The 26,622-nt window shown below is 41.2% G+C and overlaps 1 protein-coding gene and 2 long non-coding RNA genes across 3 annotated transcripts in view; 1 reads left to right on the top strand and 2 right to left on the bottom strand.

The window, feature by feature from the left end:
• Window positions 1-13,449, top strand: part of znf740a (zinc finger protein 740a) — a 48,442-nt gene extending 34,993 nt beyond the window's left edge. The window contains exons 19-26 of the mRNA XM_079507436.1: window positions 831-914; window positions 1,361-1,444; window positions 2,275-2,358; window positions 2,821-2,904; window positions 6,282-6,419; window positions 7,873-7,956; window positions 8,799-8,917; window positions 11,506-13,449. Coding sequence (XP_079363562.1) covers window positions 831-914; window positions 1,361-1,444; window positions 2,275-2,358; window positions 2,821-2,904; window positions 6,282-6,419; window positions 7,873-7,956; window positions 8,799-8,917; window positions 11,506-11,691 — 863 coding nt within the window. The 3' untranslated portion in view covers window positions 11,692-13,449. The remainder of the gene's footprint in view (window positions 1-830; window positions 915-1,360; window positions 1,445-2,274; window positions 2,359-2,820; window positions 2,905-6,281; window positions 6,420-7,872; window positions 7,957-8,798; window positions 8,918-11,505) is intronic.
• A 2,292-nt stretch (window positions 13,450-15,741) lies between these two features.
• Window positions 15,742-16,149, bottom strand: LOC306927587. Its single transcript, XR_013790546.1, has 2 exons — window positions 16,103-16,149; window positions 15,742-15,890 (listed from the first exon to the last, which is right to left on the bottom strand). It is a non-coding gene; the product is annotated as an uncharacterized lncRNA (long non-coding RNA).
• Window positions 16,150-16,375: 226 nt separating this feature from the next.
• LOC306927586 lies at window positions 16,376-17,829 on the bottom strand. Its single transcript, XR_013790545.1, has 2 exons — window positions 16,683-17,829; window positions 16,376-16,640 (listed from the first exon to the last, which is right to left on the bottom strand). It is a non-coding gene; the product is annotated as an uncharacterized lncRNA (long non-coding RNA).
• Window positions 17,830-26,622: the final 8,793 nt, after the last annotated feature.

Raw genomic sequence — 26,622 nt, 5'->3', positions numbered from 1 at the left:
TATCACCAACACCTCAACGATGTAGAGTTGAATAAAGTATCACCTCAATCTACACGATGTAGAGTTGAATAAAGTATAACCTCAATCTACACGATGTAGAGTTGAATAAAGTATCACATCAATCTGCACGATGTAGAGTTGAATAAAGTATCACCAACACCTCAACGATGTAGAGTTGAAGTAAAGCATCATGTTGTACAACAAGATATGTCGGTGGTCCCATAGGTCAGAGGGTCGGTCGCAGTGACTGTAAATGTAATGTTTCTCTGCCGATTGTTATTGGCTAGGAATCACTTATCCGTTTTGAGATATCTACAATGTAGATATTTCACAATGGATAAGTGATTCCTAGGCAATGATCTGATCCTCAAAAACGTTAGACTTTAGGGCCAGTCCACACCAGAGCAACTCCTTGCTACTGTTATCCACAATGGCAGTTGCAAAGACGTGAATTGGGTGTAGACTGACTGGCTTTGAGAGCATCCTTCATTCCCATCGTGGGGTTCAGATAAACAAGGTTCTACTGTGGTAATTAAATACGTAAACGACACAAACAGGGAAACAGAATGAATAGTCTTAAATACTTTATTTCCATCTCAGAACTTTGAACACTGTGCGACGCGGCATGTGAAGCAAACCTCAGGGAAGGGAATACTGAATTCTGAAACATTCACAGCTTTAGTAGTTACCGCGTAATAATAACCAGTATCATGAACACAATCATGTCATCCGCGCTGTCGACGTGTGGATTCACAAACTATGATGATTGATGATGTGTGAGTTGACAGTTGTTGTCTTGTTGATGCTAAAGTTGGTGCTTCTGTGTGTAGGGGTGAAGCCGTACGCTTGCACCATGTGTGACAAGAGGTTTTTTCAGCGCCATCACCTGGCGAGACACAGCCTCACTCATATGGGTATGCAGCGCCTGACAAAACTCTTAACCCACAACACAAGTTTACGAGATTAGGATACGTTTCAAATCTGTGTGATTATTTTTTTAGTATATAAGTAATTGCATTCATTGATTCTTGACTTAAATGATGGGTGGGACTTAAAACTCTGTTGTTGTGTTAAATGCCACTAGTCACCAGCTCATGTGATGTGTTGTGTTAAGTGGATTTTAAGATCTGCGACCCCTGTTTTCAGAATCGTAACTTAAAAAGTGAGACGAACGAATCTTATTGACTTTGTTGTAATTCTAGGGTGTGGAATTGGTTATTAACCACCCATAATCAATTATAGCTATGATGATTTTGAAATAGAAATACTTGCAGGATGTAGCTTTTCCGGGGGGTTAAAAGTAGCTATGTTTAAAGACGACACACACACACAGTAACACGTTGCTGCTCTGGCGGTCTAGGTGTGAAGCCGTACGCTTGCACCATGTGTGACATGAGGTTTTTTCAACGTTACCACCTGGCGAGACACAGCCTCACTCATACGGGTATGAGTCCGTGCACCGTGCGCACCACATGACTCTATATTAGCCAATAGGGTTAGGGCTAGCCCACCACATGACTCTATATTAGCCAATAGGGTTAGGGCTAGCCCACCACATGGATGTTATGCTCTCATTTAGACTATATATATTTTAGCCCCTTTTTTAAATTTAAAGCTTTTCATGACATTAATTTATTTAGATTTTTCCTTTTTCTTTTAGGTTTTATGACCTCATTTACACATTAAGCGAATTTTCTGTGGTCTGGGGTTCTCTCTGTGTGTTTTGAAGCCTTTTGAGCTGCAATGTAAACGGGCAAATTGCTGGCAAATTATCATATATGGGATTTGTGGGCTGTTACATCACAGTCCACAGGCAAATCAGAGCACAGAACACCCCCAGACCACAGAAAATCTACTGAATGTTAAAAGTAAATTTTTTTGTGTGTGCAATTGAGCTCAGAAAACCTACCAAAAAAGAGAAATTACAAAAACTACTATGTCTTTATGTCACAAGACCTTTAAGGTGAGAGATACCACACACATACACTTGGTGTGAATTCCTAGCTATTTGAATGTAGCCGTTACTAATTAACAAGTAAAGCTAAAGTTGACTGATTTGCATACAGTATTTGGTCTTTGTTTGTTTCTGATTCAGACACACGTTAGAAATAGATCAGCATAACAGAATCTCACCCCCTTTTTTCTTTTCTTTTTTTGTGTGCATGAATAATTGGCATACGTGTGGTTAATAACCAATAGCTTTCTTTTTGGACATTTCATTCCTAAATCAAACTGAGGCTGGGTACTAAAATGTTGCCTGTCTGCTGCGTCTAGGTGTGAAACCTTACGCTTGCACCATGTGCGACAAGAGGTTTTTTCAGCGCTACCACCTGGCGAGACACAGCCTCACTCATATGGGTATGACCGCGCCCACCTTACCCATGCCACTGACATCAGTGTGTACACAAGGTCAGACAGCTTAGCACATATCCTCTTCCTTTCTTTAAAACAAAAAATGTACCGTTTGCAGCATTTGTTTTGCTTGCTCTAGTTGCTCTATCTAAGCCTTTAAAGACATTAGTTTAACATGGCATATAATCTATTCAGCATTGTGACATCATCAGCTCATGTGATGTGTTTTTAGTTGTGGACTAAATAAATTGATAAACACTTTGATTGCTACTCTCATTTGGATCGGGGAATTATTAACGATAATTACGTTTGAAGAATAAATAAAAAAAACGGATTCAAAAAAAGTGGTTAACAACCCATCAATTCTGAACAGGAACATTTTAAATGATTATTTGCATATTATTGATGATGAAACACTGATTTTAAGAAGCTTAAATAAAAGTAACACATTGATGCTCTTGCGTTTAGGTGTGAAACCTTTTGCTTGTACCATGTGTGACATGAGGTTTGTTCAGCGTTACCACCTGGCGAGACACAGCCTCACTCATTCGGGTATGCGTCCAATTCACCCTGCAGCCCACCTCTTATTGATTACTCTGTAGGGTTAGCACTCATCCGGGTATACATCCAATGCATCTTATTTCTCTGTAGGGTTAGAAGTTATAACTCATTAGCGTATGGGTCCAATGCATCTTATTTCTCTGTAGAGTTAGAAGTTAGAACTTATTCAAGTATGCATCCAGTGCATCATATTTCTCTGTAGGGTTAGAAGTTATAACTCATTAGTGTATGGGTCCAATGCATCATATTTCTCTGTACAGTTAGAACTCATCCAGGTATGCATCCATGCATCTTATTTCTCTGTAGGGTTAGAAGTTAGAACTCATCCAGGTATGTGTCCAGTGCATCTTATTTCTCTGTAGGGAATCAGCAGTCACTCCTAGTGGGACAGTTTGAGGGACGTTTTACGTTGGGCGGCACAACTAAGCAACATATTTTACATAACAATAGGTACTATTTATAGGTTTCCACTTAAAAAAACAACAAAAATGATTCCCCCAGAATTGTTGGCACAAATAAACTAGTAGACACTTCAACAAGTCAGTTTCTCTGTGTGGGATTATATTCTTACAAGGGGCATGGAGAGGATATTTAGCAGATAAAAACATGAATTGTTGTGATAGTGCTTCTCAAAGTCTGCAAAGTAAACTATTGTTGCACATAGGCATTTTCATTTTAGTGTACACTTTCATATATTTATCATTAGGTACTGCATGTTAAGAAGATCATTGCGCATTGGGGCTTTAAGTTAAAAAGTTAACATCGGTGAGGGACGTTAGGGGTGCGTGTGTGTGTGTGTGTGTGTGTGTGTGTGTGTGTGCGCGCGCGTGCGTGCGTGCGTGCGTGCGTGCGTGCGTGCGTGCGTGCGCGCGCACAGGGGGGGTGATAATTGGGCAGGTATTGATGACTAGGAGGTTCACATCTTGACCATGAGACCCCCTAATGTTCTATAGTCAGTAGAGCGTGGCAGTCCCGCCCCCTGCAACGGCACCACCAGAAAATTCCCCATTCATTTCCCCCCATAGACGTTTCAAACGTATTTAATTTAAAGACCTGTAAGCCTCACGTATGAGGCACAATATGCCTCAGACAAAGACAACAGCCCAGTTGACACATCATGACCATAAACACATTGGTTTGGGCCAAACTAATAATTATATAATATAATATAATATAATATAATATAATATAATATAATATAATATAATAAACACGTTTGTTTGGGCCGAACTAATAATTATATAATATAATATAATATAATAAACACGTTGGTTTGGGCCGAACGAATAATTATATAATATAATATAATATAATATAATAAACACGTTGGTTTGGGCCGAACGAATAATTATATAATATAATATAATATAATAAACACGTTGGTTTGGGCCGAACGAATAATTATATAATATAATATAATATAATAAACACGTTGGTTTGGGCCGAACTAATAATTATATAATATAATATAATATAATAAACACGTTGGTTTGGGCCGAACTAATAATAATATAATATAATATAATAAACACGTTGGTTTGGGCCGAACTAATAATAATATAATATAATATAATAAACACGTTGGTTTTGGCCGAACTAATAATTTTATAATATAATATAATATAATATAATAAACACATTGGTTTGGGCCAAACTAATAATTATATAATATAATATAATATAATAAACACGTTGGTTTGGGCCGAACTAATAATTATATAATATAATATAATATAATAAACACGTTGGTTTGGGCCGAACTAATAATTATATAATATAATATAATATAATAAACACATTGGTTTGGGCCAAACTAATAATTATATAATATAATATAATATAATAAACACGTTGGTTTGGGCCGAACTAATAATTATATAATATAATATAATATAATAAACACGTTGGTTTGGGCCGAACTAATAATTATATAATATAATATAATATAATAAACACGTTGGTTTGGGCCGAACTAATCATTATATAATATAATATAATAAACACATTGGTTTGGGCCGAACTAATAATAATATAATATAATATAATAAACACGTTGGTTTTGGCCGAACTAATAATTATATAATATAATATAATATAATAAACACATTGGTTTGGGCCGAACTAATAATTATATAATATAATATAATATAATAAACACGTTGGTTTGGGCCGAACTAATAATTATATAATATAATATAATATAATAAACACGTTGGTTTGGGCCGAACTAATAATTATATAATATAATATAATATAATAAACACGTTGGTTTGGGCCGAACTAATAATTATATAATATAATATAATAAACACATTGGTTTGGGCCGAACTAATAATAATATAATATAATATAATAAACACGTTGGTTTTGGCCGAACTAATAATTATATAATATAATATAATAAACACATTGGTTTGGGCCGAACTAATAATTATATAATATAATATAATATAATAAACACGTTGGTTTGGGCCGAACTAATAATTATATAATATAATATAATATAATATAATAAACACATTGGTTTGGGCCGAACTAATAATTATATAATATAATTATAATATCATATAATAAACACATTGGTTTGGGCCGAACTAATATTTATATAATATACTCGGCCCCCAAAAAAATTTGTTTTTAAAACGTCTATGGGGAAAAATTAATGGTAAATTCTCCTCTGTTGTTCTGAAAGACTATATGATTCCAACAACAAATTGATGCATCACTGTTTTATTTCTATGTGTCTGTACGTTCTCTAAGGTATATCCCTAACGGAACACAGCCTTTTATACTGTACATACATGGGGTTAGAAAACCAGTCTAACTGCCACAGCATGTTTGCAGAGGAGGAGTGAGCAGTTTTTTCACATTTCATTTTAAGAACATTGGAGACAAGTTACCATGGAAATAGAAATAATATGGCCTGAGAGTGTTGCTGCTTTGGGCACTGCAGTTACTGACGCTGTTGACTGGGATCAAACATGGGTGGAATACATAGATATGGCTTTTGAACACACGGTACATTTTGACCGTAAATAATTCCCACAATGTGAACTTTAGGAAGTGTGCCAATAATGCTGACGGGCAATTCATGAATGTGTTGATTTGGAGGGAATGTAACCTGAACGCTAACCAATGTGTAAGGCGCTAGTCGATTGCTGGGATATGTAGTTCAGTTCTATATGTGTAAGGCGCTAGTCGATGCTGGGATATGTAGTCCTATATGTGTAAGGCGCTAGTCGATGCTGGGATATGTAGTTCTATATGTGTAAGGCGCTAGTCGATGCTAGGATATGTAGTTCCTTTGATCTCTGCGTTGAGCTAGAATTTCCTTTAATTGTGTTTTTTTGTTTTTCTGATCCTACCAGAGAGCCCTGTAAAGATACTAAACCACCACCACCCTGTAACGATACTAGGCCACCAGCGCCCTGTAACGATACTAAGCCACCAGCACCCTGTTAGATTCAATCAGCTTAGTTCCCTCGGTACTAAAACGCCCACACAAGGTAAATAATGGCACGACCTCTAAAGGACGGAATGTATTCAGAGAGATAACATCTAGGGCTACATCTTGCACCACCCATTAACCCTTATCCCTAGACTAATTTGCCATGTTTTACTATTTAAAAAAACCTTTTAAAATCGTTCAACTAGCTGATCTACAAGCTCGCAATGTCTCGATGTAGATCGGCTAGTTTCAAAATAGTAAAAAATGGCAAATACGTTTAGGGATAAGGGATAAGGGTGGCGCAAGATGGAGCCCCTAGTTCCTTTTCCATTTGAAAACATGTAGAACACTTGGATCAAACAAAATGCAGAACTCCTGCCAGATGTATTGATGAGTTATGGATGTTAAAATGATCATTGGAGGTGAAATAGACCTGTTAGACAAGAAGTGACACCATGATCCGTGCACATTGAGTAGGCGTGTGTTTTTTTCCCCATAATATGTAGATTACCTGCTAGTTTTAGAACACCCCGAAGCTTTTGTGCTTTGAAAGTGCTTTGCTCCACATTTATGTCCAACTCTATTAACGTCAGTGAGATAATTCTCTATTTAGACGTTGAGACACATGTCATTAAATCATTTGAATGGTGGATTCATAAACTTAAAGCTAGGATAAGTGATATGTTTTTGGTTAAAACAAAAAGGTTATTGTTAGAAGGTTAAATCACTATATTGTGACAGTAATCATTGCTAGACAGTGTGTTCAGTAACAGAGGTCTGTCTGTCTGTCTCTCCAGCTCTTTAATAATCAGGAAAAAACATTTTCAGCCAATCAGGAGAGCGTACCCATTCATCATTTAGGCCTGACGTCGAAATAAAAAAAACGTTCGCTCTGAAAGAATATAATTATATTCAAAGATTTGTGCCGCATTTTTACGATTTTTCAAAAATAGCAGACCTACAAGCTCGTAGCGTGCCACTCGGTGGCGCGCTATGAGCTTGTAGATCTGCTATTTTTCAATAGTTAAAGTATAACATAATGCTTAGTTAAAACACCAAAAGGGGTTCTCGCCCAGAATGGGTTAATCTGTAATCCTGACTGCGTTCTCTCTCCTGATTGGATGAGATTGGTATCCCGACCTGGAAATGGGATCTCTCTGTTTTAATAAAGAGCTGGAGACTTCCTGTTAACGAACAAACACTCTTAATGCAACGAGTAGCGTCAGAACATGGAGCTATTTAGCACTTTATTTTAACCAAAGAAAATGACTTTACCCTACCTTTTTAAACATGTCTGGAAAGCTACGTTCCAAAGTGGATCGTCATAAGTAGGCACATTTTGTATAAGCTTAGGATGAGCTGTTATCTCTACTTCTAGATGTGTAAGCTTAGGATGAGCTGTATATGTATCTGTAGTCGTAGATTGAGCGTGTTGTGAAGCGTTGTTGTTGATGTTGTTGCTGTGTGGAGGTCTGTAGGGCGGGGCTAACGTATTGCTCTGTGTGTATTAGGGGTGAAGCCGTATGCTTGTTCCATGTGTGACATGAGGTTTATTCAGCGTAACCATCTGGAACGACACAGCCTCACTCATACGGGTATGCGTCCCCATTTACCTTAACCGTATACCCATCATATAATCTATACATCACTGAATCTACCGTATACACATCATATATTATATTAATATCACTGAATCTACCGTATACCCATCATATATTATATTAATATCACTGAATCTACCGTATACCCATCGTATAATCTATAGATCACTGAACCTACCGTATACACATCATATAATCTATAGATCACTGAACCTACCGTATACACATCATATATTATATTAATATCACTGAATCTACCGTATACACATCATATATTAACCCAGTTAAACCTGAGGCCGATTCTACAAAAAAAGATGTCTTCTACATCCTGACAGTTTGTCAAGGACCCCCAAAAATTATATGTAATGATTTTGAAACAAATTGACAACAACAACATGACAGGGAAGAAAGAAAAAACAACAACATAGGAACAAAGTGGAGTTTGGATTGTCAAGTCATTTGATGGGATGTTGAACCAGCCTCAAAAACAAATACCTTTTTTTTTTAAATCCTTTTTCAGGGGCACCATGTTTGCGTAGATCTGGGACATGAAAATTTGAAATTCCACTCTGATCTACACATAATGAGTTGATGACAAAGGGCATTTAAAAAAATATATATATACAGTATATCAATTATCAGCTGCTTGAAACTATACAATTGTCTTTTATCGCTAGGGCGAGTGTTTTTTCATCTTTTTCTGTTTGTAGATGTTGGAAATGTAATGGGTAAGAGAGAAAATCTTAGCACAACCAATATACTCACCTGCATGATGTGTGTGTGTGAGACGCTGAGGTCAGTCATCCACTGACCACGTTCCATGTGTGCTCTTTCAGGAGAGAAGCCCTTTGCTTGTGACATGTGTGATATGAGGTTTATCCAGCGCTACCACCTGGAGAGACACAAGCGTGTGCACAGTGGAGAGAAGCCGTATCAGTGTGAGAGATGCCAGCAGGTACGTAACATTATTATAGTTGGAGTTAAACTTATCTTATCAGTGGAGAGAAGCCTTATCAGTGTGAGAGATGCCATCAGGTACGTAACATTATTATAGTTGGAGTTAAACTTATCTTATCAGGTACGTAACAACATTATTATAGTTAGAGTTAAACTTATCTTATCAGGTACGTAACAACAATATTATAGTTAGAGTTAAACTTATCTTATCAGGTACGTAACAACATTATTATAGTTGGAGTTATACTTATCTTATCTGGTACGTAACAACACTATTATAGTTAGAGTTAAACTTATCTTATCAGGTACGTAACAACATTATTATAGTTGGAGTTAAACTTATCTTACAGGTACGTAACAACATTATTATAGTTGGAGTTAAACTTATCTTATCAGGTACGTAACAACATTATTATAGTTAGAGTTAAACTTATCTTATCAGGTACGTAACAACATTATTATAGTTAGAGTTAAACGTATCTTATCAGGTACGTAACAACATTATTATAGTTAGAGTTAAACTTATCTTATCAGGTACGTAACAACAATATTATAGTTAGAGTTAAACTTATCTTATCAGGTACGTAACAACATTATTATAGTTAGAGTTAAACTTATCTTATCAGGTACGTAACAACATTATTAGAGTTAGAGTTAAACTTATCTTATCAGGTACGTAACAACAATATTATAGTTAGAGTTAAACTTATCTTATCAGGTACGTAACAACATTATTATAGTTAGAGTTAAACTTATCTTATCATGTACGTAACAACATTCATTAAAGCAATAAGCCACAAGAGGTCTCAGGTTAGCAGGTATTTTATAAAGAGGCGTGGTGAGACCTGACGCTTAGCGGTTTATTGCTTTCCTAAAACGGTAATAAACGTAAAGCAATTTATCCTCAAACTATTCCTAATTCATAAAAGTAGCTACGCTTTGCGCCGCGTTGCGCCGCCAGAGTGAGACACACTTCCTTGTTTTTACTCGACCAGTCTCTGTGACGGGGGAATAAGAGGTGTTTGATGTATTTACGAGGCCGCCCGGAGCCACACATTCACAGTCATATGAGCGCGGGGCGGTGCTTAGACGCCCGCACGGCCAGCTGGGTTTGTAAGGCAATCAAGTGCTCCCCTACCCCATTTCAGCTACAGATCAATGTAACGCAGCTGGGAATGATATAAAGTAGGCATGTAACGATTCACTCAACTCACGATATGATTCGTATCACGATATGAGGTTCACGATATGGCCCTTTTCACGATATTTTAAACAAAAAAATATTTTCCAGAAAAATCATTTATTTTATGATTTATCCCCCCCCCCTGTTTTTAAATGACGGAAATAAAGATTCAAACTCAAACTCTTGATGTGTTAATGAGCATCAACGACCATCACCTGGCCAAGTCACAGTGTTAATGAGCATCAACGACCATCACCTGGCCAAGTCACAGTGTTAATGAGCATCAACGGCCATCACCTGGCCAAGTCACAGTGTTAATGAGCATCAACGACCATCACCTGGCCAAGTCAGACACACAACAGCTCTACCTCTGCAGCGCTCTACTAAAGTGACTGCATGGAGTCTCTCATTTCTGTAAAATTACTTAATTTCTGTGCAACAACTGTAAACATGCTTTCTTGTTTAGAACCTAGCTCGAGTTAACATGTACAAAAACATACCTTATCACGTATGTGACAACATTGGACCATTAACACCTTGGAGGCCCGGGGCGGAGTTATCCGTCAAGTTCAAGGTCATGGCCAAGTGCCCAAGCCGGAGATTGATAAATAGGACGGAGATTAATGATAACAAAACCGTTCGCATCGCTCTAGAGCCTAGGAGCGCTTGTTGCCCGATCCGATGACGTGTCAAAAAGTGACACATCATCGAAAATGTTACCTGCCTGTTTAGCTGACGAAAACGAAAATCTTAAAACGATCATAACTCCCGATCTAAATCATCCCGTCTAATTCTGAAAAAAAGATCCTGTGTTTGATGGCCTTCCGCGGTCCAGTCGCGATAGATTTATTATTACCTCCCGTTGTTGTCGATCGACTCTAGAGTGGTGTGGCTATTGTTAGCTGCTACACAGACATGCACACCAGCTTCCGGTGCGCTGGTAAAAGTTGTCGCGCTATAAATGATGGTCACATGGATGAAATGGATTAAATAGTTCCGGGCTACTAAGGTAGCACCCCCTATTCCCTTTATTTATTTATTTTTTATTTTTGTATTTATTTAACGGACAATGCACATTAATCAACACGTCATTTTTCAAATCCATGTAAATGGGCCAGAGTTAGCCATAGGCTAGTTTTCATCTGTAGTCCCTGAGCAGGCTCTTACAAAGTGGTAAAAGGTATCCGTACAAAGACATACAATACAAAAACAAGTAAACATAGTACAGTAGTACCAGTGACAAAGGAAGCTAGTAATAATAAAAGTTACTCGTGATTACAGATTTGGTTTGCTTTAAGCCACCTCTTAAGGTTACATTTGAAGGTCTCTTACTTATACTTTGGCAGATACTGGTTTATAGCTTATCTAAAAAAAACGTGTCTCTTTTTCCCCCCAAAAAACAGAACTTTTCGCGGACGGACCGCCTGCTGCGGCACCGGCGCCTGTGCCAGGGCCGCGGCGTGGCCAAGGTGGAGAACCAGCCATGCTGCGAGCCGGGGCGCCAGCCCTACGCCCAACAGGAGCCCCCGCCGCCCGCGCCCCCCACCTGGAGCCCGCTGCACCCGCCGCCCGGCCGCCTGGCCGTCTGACATTCCGCCTCCTCTTCTCTCTCGCGCCACCATCACCACCTCCTCCATCATCACAGAGAGCAGAGGGCCAGGCTGCCACTGCCCGCAGCGCCCGCGCAGGGCCTCTTCTACTCAGCGCTGCAGTGCCCCCCTGTGGTGGCCTCCAACACGCACCCAAGCACAGACTGAACCTCCTAATACAGCTGCTGCACTCTTGGGGATTATTATGAAAAAAGAGGGACATTTTGTTGTTTTTTTTTTGTTCCGTTGTATTTTACTGTATTTCCCTTTTTTCTGTTTCTTTTGTTCTTTTTTTAACGACTTTTCTGCGATAAAGGGAGGTCTGTTTTTGTACTTAATCTATTTGTTTTATTTCCATTTTTGTTTTTCCTTTCTGTTTATTTGCAAAAAAAAAGTAATTATTGTTGAGATATATCTGCTTCTGGCGGTACTTTGGGGAAGGCCAGTGGAGTTGAATCCTTTTATCCTGAATCCTTTTCGCAGCAAGACGGGATTCATCTGTGATTTTATTTTTTTCCTTCTACTTATTGGTGGCAAAAGAGAAGCGTATCTGAACCTCCTGCGGAAGTGTTTCTTTCTAGGTCATTTTGGATAAACGTCATAAAGTCACGTGATTTCCAGCTGCAGGCTGGACCAGTAGAACTGAACCAGTAGAACTACTGGTCCGGCTGCAGAGCTGAACCAGTAGAACTGAACCAGTAGAGCTGAGGTCCGGCTGCAGGCTGGACCAGTAGAGCTGAACCAGTAGAACTACTGGTCCGGCTGCAGGCTGAACCAGTAGAACTACTGGTCCGGCTGCAGAGCTGAACCAGTAGAACTGAACCAGTCGAGCTGAGGTCCAGCTGCAGAGCTGGACCAGTAGAACTGAGGTCAGGCTGAACCAGTAGAGCTGAACCAGTAGAACTACTGGTCCGGCTGCAGGCTGGACCAGTAGAACTACTGGTCCGGCTGCAGAGCTGAACCAGTAGAACTGAACCAGTCGAGCTGAGGTCCAGCTGCAGAGCTGGACCAGTAGAACTGAGGTCAGGCTGAACCAGTAGAACTACTGGTCCGGCTGCAGGCTGGACCAGTAGAGCTGAACCAGTAGAACTACTGGTCCGGCTGCAGGCTGAACCAGTAGAACTACTGGTCCGGCTGCAGAGCTGAACCAGTAGAACTGAACCAGTCGAGCTGAGGTCCAGCTGCAGAGCTGGACCAGTAGAACTGAGGTCAGGCTGAACCAGTAGAGCTGAACCAGTAGAACAAACAAGCGTACGACTAAGGGCCGATTCATACTCCTATTTTAGAGCCGAATAAAAGTGGGTTGGGCTCCGTAGAGCCTACAATGTGATGTCATTTGAGGTTCGGGGGGGCGGGTACCGTTTCTTCGGTGCTACTGAAAATTTCTGACGAGCCGGCTCTACAGCGCCGAAACAGCCGTACAATAGGAGTATGAATCGGCCCTAAGGGACGCCTGCTGTACAAAATCTAGATTAGATTTGGGGGGTTCTTGAAAAGTGAGCTTTACCCAAAAAGAGCAGGGAAGCAATGCTCTGCTCCTGAGGGGGGTGGGGGGGGGTGGATTTATCTAGAGGCAAAGAGACTACCGTTTTAATGATTTCTTTGTGTAAATAGTATGAAATGTAACTCATTCTTTAACTAATAGGACTTTGTGGCGATCACATATTTTTGATATTACAAAATGGGCCAAAAGTTAATTCACGCCAGCAGGAAGTTCACATACTCATCCTCGCCGACGAACTGTAAAATGTGCAACGAGAGAGAGAGGGGGGGAGGGGTGTGTGTGGGGGGGGGGGGGGCTGCTGGGAGGCGTGGGGTGGGTGGGGGGGAAACAAAATAACGTTTAATCATTTTGTCTAAAGAAGAGACTAATGTCAGGCAGCGCGACGTCGTCGATGTAACAGAAAAAGTCCAGTTCCAAGTCCATAGGAAAGAGTTACCAGCACTCCCTCATGTTGTATCCAATAGGAATCCAGTTCCCTCATGTTGTATCCAATAGGAATCCAGTTCACTCACGTTGTATCCAATAGGAATCTAGTTCAGATTTACGCAGAGGAAGTTCCTCCGAGCCGAAAAACACCTGAGAACTGAACCAGAATCCTACAGGATGCAACATGAGAGCTGGTTGTTTCCCATGGACTGGTACCACTGGTACCCACCAGAACCAGAACCGTCTGCACCACATTAACATTATTACTTTAAACTACTCGACTGACTGACTGCTTTCTTCTCGTTAACATGAGGAGTGCCGCCAGCGTTATCGTGACTTAAAGCCTCGCTTACGTTGTATTCTTTGTTATACGACGGTGTCCAACCGCGCCACGCGCCCTACAACTGTTAGTTTAGACCGTGTGGCAAAGCATAACCGAGGCTCATATATATATATATATATATATATATATATATATATATATAATCTCGTTCTGCCGCGACTAAACGTAAAAAGGCTCGGGGGTCACGTAGAGCTCTCCTTCAGGCCTGAGTCTCAACCATGTACTGTGTCTCGTACGGACGGTGACGCCGGTGACTCAGGAAATGGTACAGGACGACGGCCTTATATAGCGAGCCCTGCCCCGCCCCGCCCCGCCCCGACCACACCCTCCCACCAAGAGCTCACTTAGGCTGTTGTACTTGAAGCCGTGTATGTACAGAGAACTACTACAGAACAACCCCCCCCCCCGTCTGTACAGAGAACTACTACAGTACAACCCCGCCCCCCCCCCCCCCCGTCTGTAGACCGTTGGTTTAAAGTCTGGTTGTACCGTACAGTAGGTACAGGTTCTCACACTGTGAGAGTAGTGGATTTACACAATATTGTGGCCTTAGTGTTTTTTCTTTTCTTCTCTTCATTTGCCTTTTTTTCCTTCAACTAATTGTTTTATTCTTGTGGATCAGATATATTTACTAGGATGAGACACAGCCTCCTCTCGCGGGGCTGTGTTTTGTTTTGTTTTGTTTTCCGATAAGCCGTCGCCGATAATATAAAAAGTCGACGGCTTCACAAGTGGCGCTAAAACCAGACGAAAAGAAAATGGCCTCCTTGTCGATGGAGGTTGTCTTTTTTTTGTTTTTGTTTTTTTCAAAACAATGAATATTTTAGTTATTACCGACGACGATGTAACGCGTTCTGTAATCATTTCACGAGCCGCCGTCGTACGCCACGTCAACAGTGCTAACTTATTTCCCCCACTGCAGCGCACGCGTCATGGCGGCTGGCTGCAGTGCGTCATGGCGGCTGGATGCAAGGTTAATTAAATATAGGTTAGGAAGAGAAGACTCCATGTTGCTCCCTGGAAGGAAAGACGCATGCGCAGTTGAGATCAGAAAGTTGTACATGCGCAAATCTGTGCATGTACAACTTCCTGGTCTCAACTGCACATGTTTCTTTCCTTCCAGGAGCAACATGGAGTCCACCGTACGGTCTTCTTTCCTTCCAGGGAGCAACATGGAGTCCACCGTACGGTCTTCTGGCCTTCCAGGAGCAACATGGAGTCCACCGAACGGTCTTCTCTTCCTAACCTTATTTAATGAACCTTGGGCGGCTGGCTGCAGTGAACTCTGCTACTCACTAACAATTGCCTTTTCTTATTATCCGAAATATTACGTGGTCTGGTGTGCTTAATGGATGTCTGTTATGGTGTCGGGCTTGGCCTTAAAACTAAGTGCGGATACAGGAATAATCATTGTAGTGCTAAATGATAATTGTTAGCGGGCGATTTGTTTCTGTTCCTACGATGAGCTTTGCTCCTGCTGTTGTTCATTAAAAGGTCTTTCATTAGTCAGAGGTAGGTTTTTTTTTTATACTTATAGCTGTTTATAACGTAAGGATTTCTCACACTTGACCCTCCAGCGGAACCTGTTTAATATTGTATATGTTGTATAATTACAGAAGCCAAAATGCAAATGAGATGGACGGGACGGGGAAGGAAAACGTCACAAGTTGGATTTTTCTGTAGGACAATTTTTGTTTATATATAATTATTTTAAAGGCCTCTTTGACATTTTGGAATACCTTGATGCACTGAAAGACACTATGTGACTGTCTTTCAGTCTCTTGACTGTCTTTCAGTCTCTTTTGACTGTCTTTCAGTTTTCCTGTCTCGTCAAAAAAAAAAGCGGCCGTCTTGTCTCGTCATGGACAGAATGGAGAGACTTTGTTGCGTCCCCTAGTCTGTGATGGCATAGCAACGTTCCAAACCCTAGTCATGGACAGAATGGAGAGACTTTGTTGCGTCCCCTAGTCTGTGATGGCATAGCAACGTTCCAAACCCTAGTCATGGACAGAATGGAGAGACTTTGTTGCGTCCCCTAGTCTGTGATGGCATAGCAACGTTCCAAACCCTAGTCATGGACAGAATGGAGAGACTTTGTTGCGTCCCCTAGTCTGTGATGGCATAGCAACGTTCCAAACCCTAGCCCCCTTTCGGGACCCTCGGTTACCCTTTCTGCATTTTGGACCGGCGGTACCGCCGGGTACCCGACCCCAAAATGCAGAAAGGGTAAACGAGGGTCCCGAAAGGGGGCTAGTTCTAACCCATGTATTAACAAAAGTGGATTGCTTCGATCCATTTATGGGCAATCGAGGGTTTTATAATTTACAGAGATGAAATTAACATGAATGTGTAGAGAGACATGTATGAAATGTTTGTATTTTATTTTATTGAAAGTGTCCCAGTGTTGAGCCTTGATGTGGCATCGTGGGGTAGGTCTTGGGGTTCTCTGGTTCCTAGCTGTTGGTAGGCTTTGTTCAAATGACGTGAACAGTCAGTGCGTCGTGCCGTAACAAATTCTTTTTTTTTTTTTTTTTTTTAAAGAAAAGTCCTCTTTCAGATTTCGGGTCGTATTCCAATGTTTGGCCCGAGGCTCTCAACGTGTCGTCCCTGTTTTGTGCAAGTCGTTCAAGGCGAAGGGAAAGAGCTGATCTACAAGCTCAAGACGAAGGGAAAGAGCTGATCTACAAGCTCAAGACGTGTCGTGACACGACGCGACACGCCGCAAGCTCGTAGATTGGCTATTTTTGAACGAGGTGTATGTGGATATATATATATATATATATATATTAATTTGACATTTCAGACGAGTTCAAGTGTGCTTAGAAATCTACTGTTACTGTTCAGATTCAAGTGACTTGGTGTAAACATTGTGAAAACCGTATGTAGTCGAAGGGCCAGGTTTGAGAGATTGCGTTGTACCATATGCTAATGCTAATGCCGCTAACATGATCACACACACACCACAGTGGCTAAAGGGCAATATATATATAGTTGACTTCACCTGTTAAATCCCTAACAGTTTATTTTATTTTATTTTCGTTTTTTGTTTTGTTTTTTTTAAGTATCGTTATCAATCTCATTGTTAAAATGCAATAGAATCCTTGAGTCTCGGATCATCAGTTAAAAATAACGACGAGATGGAACTTTTCGGACGAAAACGAAAAAAGGGAAACCCGTTTCCGTCGGAGGAGTCGTTTCTCTCGTCACGTTTTCTTGTTTTTGTTTTTTTGCCGATCGTTTCAAGGACCTTTTTTTATTATTCTGAAAATGTAAACACTGGAGTGAAAGGAAGAAAAAAACCCGACAAAAGACAAAAAAAAGAGAGATGGATATTTTTTCTCTCCTTCAGACTGTACTAGGTTTTAGGTTTTAGACGGAGCCGGTTCTCATCTCCACAGAATCTGGATCAGTGCAGTTGAAGAAGCCCAACATGTTCATTAGACACCGTAGTAGTGCTACCAAAAAGAAAGAAGACGAAGAAAAAAAAAAAGATGTTTTTCTTTTATTTTTTATTATAAAGTCCCTGGTATTTGTAGTGAATTATATTGAATAATGGTATTAGGTAAAACAACAGCATAACAAGTTAGCTATCACAATAATTAGTTGTTTTTTTATTTTATTCTTAGTCGTGCATGCAGAGTTATGGTCCTCAGTTAAGACAGGATCTTGATATTGATTTTTTTTTTGTGTAGGCGAAAAATGAGTGCATACGAAATAACTTCCTAAAAAATGTTACATTGATTATTGTAAAAATGGGCTAACTAATATGTACCCCTGTGATCCAATTAGTTACAACTGTATTGAATTGAGAGGAGAGGCTTCTTACTATTATGCTGAAATAAAATAATTTGTAAAAGATATAAATATATAATATTCTTTTGTTATGGTTATTGATTTGACTGTTCAACCAACCTGTGACTGTTCAACCAACCTGTGACTGTTCAACCAACCTGTGACTGTTCAACCAACCTGTTCAACCAACCTGTGACTGTTCAACCAACCTGTGACTGTTCAACCAACCTGTTCAACCAACCTGTGACTGTTCAACCAACCTGTTCAACCAACCTGTTCAACCAACCTGTGCGCGACATTCTAAATGTGACCTTTTTTATTGTTTCCTTTATTTACCCTGCAGGGTAGTAGCTGAGCACAAGTGCTCATTTTCAGCAACGCCCTGCACATAGAAACACACAGACAGACACACACACATTAAAACCTTGGAGCTGACCAGTACAACCACAGTCTGACCAGTACAACCACAGTCTGATACTGTTGTACTGACCAGTACAACCACAGTCTGATACTGTTGTACTGACCACCAGTACAACCACAGTCTGATACTGTTTTACTGACCACCAGTACAACCACAGTCTGATACTGTTGTACTGACCACCAGTACAACCACAGTCTGATACTGTTGTACTGACCACCAGTACAACCACAGTCTGATACTGTTGTACTGACCAGTACAACCACAGTCTGATACTGTTGTACTGACCACCAGTACAACCACAGTCTGATACTGTTGTACTGACCAGTACAACCACAGTCTGATACTGTTGTACTGACCAGTACAACCAGTCTGATACTGTTGTACTGACCACCAGTACAACCACAGTCTGATACTGTTGTACTGACCAGTACAACCACAGTCTGATACTGTTGTACTGACCACCAGTACAACCACAGTCTGATACTGTTGTACTGACCAGTACAACCACAGTCTGATACTGTTGTACTGACCAGTACAACCACAGTCTGATACTGTTGTACTGACCGGTACAACCACAGTCTGATACTGTTGTACTGACCGGTACAACCACAGTCTGATACTGTTGTACTGACCAGTACAACCAGTCTGATACTGTTGTACTGACCACCAGTACACACAGTCTGATTTGACCCCCATTTGAAAAGATGTGCCAGGGACCCCCATAGGGACCAGGGACCCCCATAAGATGTGCCAGGGACCCCCATAGGGACCAGGGACCCCCATAAGATGTGCCAGGGACCCCCATAAGAGGAAGATTTGTATTATGGTTCTAGCAGTGATTCTCAACCATTTTCATTTCAAGGACCCCCAGTTTGACCTGAATTAGTCTACGGACCCCCATGTAATGGCTTTTTTTCCCCTCTCTTTGGGACCCCCAATTTATAGGGCTTACTGCCATACCATGTAAGCTGTGGTAGACTTTCAGCGTGGCCTAAAATAAACATCATTAAATAACATGACAAAATGTCTACCAATAATATGAGCAGATCTATAACTATATCAGATCTATACATTTATCAGATCTATAAACGGTCCAGAGAACAGTACATTTATCAGATCTATAAACGGTCCAGAGAACAGAACATTTATCAGATCTATAAACGGTCCAGAGAACAGTACATTTATCAGATCTATAAACGGTCCAGAGAACAGAAGCGTTTCACTCTATGGATGATTATCCGTGCAGGAATGGATGCAGTCCACCAGGGGGCACTGTCACACAGGATAAACAACAGCGTAGAGCAGATCTGAGCCAATACAGAGATGGTCTATAGATGAAGATGGGCGAACTTCATCAGTACAGAGAGTACTTCATCAATACAGAGATGGTCTATAATGAAGATGAACTTCATCGGAGCCACTAGAGGCGGAATGGTGTGTTTTGCTTCTCTCCCTCCCCAGTATAGGCAAAAGTCAGGATTCCCATGATTCCCATTTCCCAAATCAGCCCCAACCAAGAGTCTAAGACAGTTATGGAAAATTATATTATTAAGCATTGGAACACACGTTTTATTTCACTTTGAATATGTCCATCCATTTCACGTTATAATATTCATATAGGCTATCTACATATTCTCATCTTAAATATAGGGCCAGAGCCCCCTATGTGTTGTCCGTCAAATTGCAGATGGAGAGAGAGGCTTCCTGACTCATCTCAAATCTCACGAGAGTTTGTTGCTGGGATAAAGTAAGGTCGATAACAAACGTAGATTTTCTCCTGATTTGTTTGTTTGTTTGATTGATTGATTGATTGAAAAATGTATAACAGTTTGCAGAATTACAGTACATTTCAAGCACAAACTCAATACAAAGGCTGTTAACTGTGAGTGGACGACCCAATTAAGCATTACACCTGTTTACAAGAGGGTCCACAATGTTCAATTCATCAAAAACATTTAGAGACGTACAAATAGACACTTCTATATAGACAAAGGACAGAACAGGAATTCATCATAAAGGAGGTAAAAAGGGAAAAGAAACATATACAGTGAGGGAAAAAAAGGGGTGGGCGGCGGGGGGGGATTCACGTTCAGCTCCGTTCATTTGTTTGTTTTCCTTGGAGGAGCTGCGTTGGGTCCCCAAGTCGGCTCCGTGGCCGTACCTTGAGTTGGCTGTGTGGCCGTGACCATCTCTTGTGTTGTCCTTGAGTTGGGTCCCCAAGTCGGCTCAGTGGCCGTACCTTGAGTTGGCTGTGTGGCCGCGACCGTCTCTTGTGTTGTCCTTGCGTCCGTGTTTGAGGGATTCCGATTTTACAGGGGCCAGTTTCGAATTGCAGCCGTCCGTAGGTGCCCTTTGAGAGCGGTTTTGAAGGAGTCAAGGGATTCGCATGTCTTAATGACTGTTGGTAGGGCGTTCCACATTTTGGTGGCTAAAAGAAGCCATTTTAGTATGAATATGTTGGTCCAGTATTTAGTTAAGTTACCATGGAGTTATGGAATGGTTCAGAAGCTGAGTTCACGTTCACTCACCCATTGGAAATGAATAGACTCCAACATTCTTCCCGTCTCCTAATATTGTCCCCGCCCCCTTCACGCAGGTACTGGAAGTCGAGGTTTCCTCTTGGTCTGAGCTCTGAAAAGAAATAGAGCGTCGCAGTCCCGCCCCCTACCAGGGCCCAGGAAATGATTCCCCGTTCATTTTCCTCATAGACATTTCAAAACTTATTTATTTAAAGACCTTTTAAGCCTCGTACAAAGCCAACTCTTGTCGTGACAAATCATGACATTTTTCATAATCATTTTTTTGGGCCGAACAAATAATTAGAAGAAAAAAACGGCAGGTTATTACAACACTTTTTTTGTTGTTGTTTTTCTTCTTTGTAATTATTTGTTTGGTCCAAAATATTGTGTTTGTTGTCATGAGTTGTCACAACTCGAGTTGGCTTTGTCAGCGGCGTAACCGCCTTTAAATAAATACGTTTTGAAATGTCTATGAGGGAAAAATGCATTGGGAATCATTTCCTGGGCCTGGCGTCGTCATGAAAGCAGGATTTCTACAGTACTGGCTGGCTGGCTGGCTGGCTGGCTGGCTGGCTGGGCAAGTGCAGGGAAGTAGGCTACAGTACATTCCAAGGTATGCTAAAAAGATTGATTTGATTAATTGAGTAGCCTATGAAAGACCCCAATGGAAACAAGCCATTGGCATTCTTGTGTTTTCTTGTCTTTAGCAGACCGTGTGTGTGTGTGTGTGTGTGTGTGTGTGTGTGTGTGTGTGTGTGTGTGTGTGTGTGTGTGTGTGTGTGTGTGTGTGTGTGTGTGTGTGTGTGTGTGTGTGTGTGTGTGTGTGTGTGTGTGTGTGTGTGTGTGTGTGTATAGGCTACACCATGTGAACGTACAGAATACATCATATACAGCTCCATATCAATGAATTAGAATATTGTGTAAAAGTTAATTTTCTTCCGTAAAATAATTCAAAAAGTGAAACTTTCATATTTTCTCAATTCATTGTGCATAAAGTGATGTATTTAAAACCTTTTTTGTTTTAATCTTGATGATTGTGGCGTACAGCTCATGAAAATCAAAGAATCCTATCTCAACAAATTAGGATATTTTATTTTATAAACGAGAAATGTATATTAATGTATGCAGTCAATACTTGGTCTGAACTGAACTGTTGAACAAATCATTTCATCAATAGAGCGCCAAAGTCCTGACGTCACTCGCTCATCCCCTCGATTCCCCTGGTTCTAAAGTCCTGACGTCACTCGCTCATCCCCTCGATTCCCCTGGTTCTAAAGTCCTGACGTCACTCGCTCATCCCCTCGATTCCTCTGGTTCTAAAGTCCTGACGTCACTCGCTCATCCCCTCGATTCCCCTGGTTCTAAAGTCCTGACGTCACTCACTCATCCCCTCGATTCCCCTGGTTCTAAAGTCCTGACGTCACTCGCTCATCCCCTCGATTCCCCTGGTTCTAAAGTCCTGACGTCACTCGCTCATCCCCTCGATTCCCCTGGTTCTAAAGTCCTGACGTCACTCGCTCATCCCCTCGATTCCCCTGGTTCTAAAGTCCTGACGTCACTCGCTCATCCCCTCGATTCCCCTGGTTCTAAAGTCCTGACGTCACGCGCTCATCCCCTCGATTCCCCTGGTTCTAAAGTCCTGACGTCACTCGCTCATCCCCTCGATTCCCCTGGTTCTAAAGTCCTGACGTCACTCGCTCATCCCCTCGATTCCCCTGGTTCACGGAAGTAATTTCTCTATGGAGAATAACATGGGGTGATCTTAATATCATCTACTATAGAGCGTTGCAGTCCCGCCCCCTTTCATGACGACGCCAGGCCCAGGAAATAGTTCCCAATGCATTTTTTCCATAGACATTTCAAAACGTAAATACGTTTTGAAATGTAAAGACCTTTTAAGCGTCGTACAAAGCCAACTCTTGTCGTGACAAATCATGACAACAAACACAATATTTTTGACCAAACAAATAATTACAAAAAAGAAAAACAACAAAAAAAGTGTTGTAACCTGCCGTTTTCTTCTTCTTTCTAATTATTTGTTCAGCCCGAAAAATTGTTTGTTGTCATGATTTGTCACGACAAGAGCTGGCTTTGTCCGCGGCATAAATGTCTTTAAATAAATACTTTCTGAAAAGTCTATGAGGAAAAGTAACGGGGATTTCTTTTCCGGGTCTCTCGAGGGGGCGGGACTGCGACACTCTATAAGCATTGTGGTCCAAAAATAAACAAGCTGTCTCGGTGTTATTGTCTCTGTATCGTTTGCGACAGTCAGTCACTCATATATGATTTTCGTTGTCAGTTGATTCTTCATATCCATATGAGTGAAGTGGCCTCTGGATGACATGTTTATTTATCCATATGAGTGAAGTGGCCTGGATGATGTTTATCTGGATGACATGTTTATTTTTCAAACACAGTTCTTATATGAGGCGATCTAAAATACCCCGATGTGGATTACAATGCAAATAAAAAGTACATGAACCTGTGTATTTGCACCCTCTACCTGTGAACCTGTGTATTTGCACCCTCTACCGGTGAACCTGTGTATTTGCACCCTCTACCTGTGAACCTGTGTATTTGCACCCTCTACCGGTGAACCTGTGTATTTGCACCCTCTACCTGTGAACCTGTATATTTGCACCCTCTACCTGTGAACCTGTGTATTTGCACCCTCTACCTGTGAACCTGTGTATTTGCACCCTCTACCTGTGAACCTGTGTATTTGCACCCTCTACCGGTGAACCTGTGTATTTGCACCCTCTACCTGTGAACCTGTATATTTGCACCCTCTACCTGTGAACCTGTGTATTTGCACCCTCTACCTGTGAACCTGTGTATTTGCACCCTCTACCTGTGAACCTGTGTATTTGCACCCTCTACCTGTGAACCTGTGTATTTGCACCCTCTACCTGTGAACCTGTGTATTTGCACCCTCTACCTGTGAACCTGTGTATTTGCACCCTCTACCTGTGAACCTGTGTATTTGCACCCTCTACCCTCTACCCTCTATGAACCTGTGTATTTGCACCCTCTACCGATATTTATGTCAGACTTGGGTGCTCTATGGGGGCGTGGCATGGAGGTGATCAGCCTGGGGTACTGTTGAGGTGTTATGGAAGCCCAGGTTTGTTTGATAACAGCCGTAAATTAATTTGTATTGTTCAGTCTCATATACAACCTAGATTCTCTGTGGGGTTCAGGTCAGGCCAGTTGGCTGGTCAGTTAAGCACAGTAATACCATGGTCAGTACACCAGTTACTAGTAGTTTTAACACAGTAATACCATGGTCAGTACACCAGTTACTAGTAGTTTTAACACAGTAATACCATGGTCAGTACACCAGTTACTAGTAGTTTTAACACAGTAATACCATGGTCAGTACACCAGTTACTAGTAGTTTTAACACAGTAATACCATGGTCAGTACACCAGTTACCACCCTGAACGCCCAGGACGAAGTTCTTTGTCCTTTCTATTAGTAACGCCCGACGCTCAGGACGAAGTATTGTCCAAAAGACGAAGTTTATTGATACGAGAACAGATCCCATGGCTGTATAGCCCAGGCGCGCCTGCTGGGCTCTCCTCGGTGACGCGCAAGAGTGAGACTTCATCGAAAAACTCCCTCCCCTGTTTAGCTGATGAAAACGAAAATCTTAAAACGTTCATAACTCGCGATCTTAATCATCCCGTCTTTTTATGAAAAAAGATCCTGTGTTAGACGGCGCTCCGCGGTCCAGTCGCTAGTCTCGATAGATTTATTCTTGTCTCCCGTTGTTGTCGATCGACTCTAGAGTGGTGTGGCTATTGTTAGCTGCTACATACACATCAACAACTTCCGCCGGTCCGTCCGGAAAAGGGGTCCGTGTTTATAAATCGACTGGGCGCTATAATGTAATGGATTAAATAACTCTGGGCAATTATTACTAGTAGTTTTAACACAGTAATACCATGGTCCGTACACCAGTTACTAATAGTTTTAACACAGTAATACCATGGTCAGTACACCAGTTACTAGTAGTTTTAACACAGTAATACCATGGTCAGTACACCAGTTACTAGTAGTTTTGGCTCTGTGGGCAGGTGCCAAGTGCTGCCTGAAAAGGAAGATCAACATAAAGCTTGTCAGTGTACGGAGGCACACAGTGCTGGTTTCAACACAGCGTAGAGTACATTGTGCTTCTGTATGTTGACAAGCTTCATGGAGATGCTAATTTTTCTTTCCAGCTCGATTTGGCACCTGCCCACAGAGCCAAAACTAACTGATGTACTAGTAGTTTGTGTAGAATCTAGGTTGTATTGTCAAGAGAGACTCAACAATACAAACTAGAAAAAGTGCCCTTCTGGGCACAGGTCTCCACCAGTGCGTGTGTGTGTGTGTGATGTTTGGCAAAATGTTTAGGAGCAATATAAACGTGTGTGCGTGTGTGTGTGTGTGTGTGTGTGTGTGTGTGTGTGTGTGTGTGTGTGTGTGTGTGTGTGTGTGTGTCGTGGCTTGGCCTGTTGTAGCGCCACCATGAGGCTGATTTGAAAACGGTCAAGTGGCATTTCTTCCAAAGCCTAGTGGGAATATGCATGCACAGTTTCACCACAATCGGACGCTGCATTGAGTAGTTGTGGCGATTTGTACAAAACGGGTACAAAGCGGGCTACTCCTGAAAAGTTTAGGAGCCAATCGTAGCCAATGAGGGTGGATTATGAGAAATCAAACAAACCCGTCTTGATCACATGACTATGGAGAGCATGTGTACCGATTTGCGTGAAATTTGGATACAATCTGAAGGAGTAATATTAGAAAATGTGTTTTACATATGTCGGCCTCCTGGTGGCGCTATAAAGAGCAGATGTGAAACATTCCAGGCAAAGGTTTTTCCTTGGCCTCTAGGGAGTTGGCATACAAAGTTATTCACAGATCCGTGCAGTTAGAGGTAAAAACACTTTTCGGCCAGTTATAGCGCCACCATGAGGCTGAGTTGAAAATGTTCATGGGGCATTTCTTCCTCTGCTTAGTGGGAATGTGCGTGCACAATTTCACGGAAATCACATGATGTGTTCATGATTTGCAGCATTTTGTTTGAAACCGAGCACTCCTGCAAACTTTGGAAGCCAATCTTAGCCAATCAGGATGGAGTCTGAGAAATCTGAAAGACCCGTTTCGTTGAATGGCTCTAGAGAGACTGTGTACCAATTTGCGTGATGTTTGGACAAAATATGTAGGTGTACTGTCCAAAAACTTGTTTTGCACAAAGCGGCCTCCTGGTGGCGCTATAACAGGCCATTCTGGAAATTTTGGGGCAGAGGTTCATCGTTGGCATCCAGGGAGTGTGTGTGCAAAATTTGGCATCAACCGGGTTAACGGTGCCGGAGATTAGCTGTTCACAGACGGACGGACACACGGACACACGGACACACGGACGGACGGACGGAGTGCAAAACATACTCTCTCCCCAGGCCTTCGGCCTGGTGGAGACAATTAATGTACGGCTGTTATCAAAGCAAACCTGGGCTTCCATAACACCTCAACAGTGCCACAGGCTGATCACCTCCATGCAACGCCCCATTGATGAAATGATTTGTTCAAAAGTAGTCCAGACCAAGTATGAACTGCATACATTAATATGCTTTTCAGATGGTCGACATTTCTTGTTTAAAGAAATCATTTTTTGTGGTCTCGTGAAATATTCTAATTTGTTGAGATAGGATTGTTTTTATTTTCATGATCTGTACGCCATAACCATCAAGATTAAAACAATTTATTGTATTAAATACTTCACTTTATGCACAATTAATTGAGAATATATGAAAGTTTCACTTTTTGAATTATATTATGGAAGAAAATTAACTTTTACACAATATTCTAATTCATTGATATGGAGCTGTTTGTTGTCCTTCAGCTTGTAGTTTATGACCCAAAATGACTGGATTTACAG

Source organism: Electrona antarctica (genome assembly GCF_951216825.1).
Source record: "Electrona antarctica genome assembly, chromosome: 8".
In the NCBI taxonomy this organism is placed as follows: Eukaryota; Metazoa; Chordata; class Actinopteri; order Myctophiformes; family Myctophidae; genus Electrona; species Electrona antarctica.
This window is presented reverse-complemented; position numbering and strand designations above follow the sequence as displayed.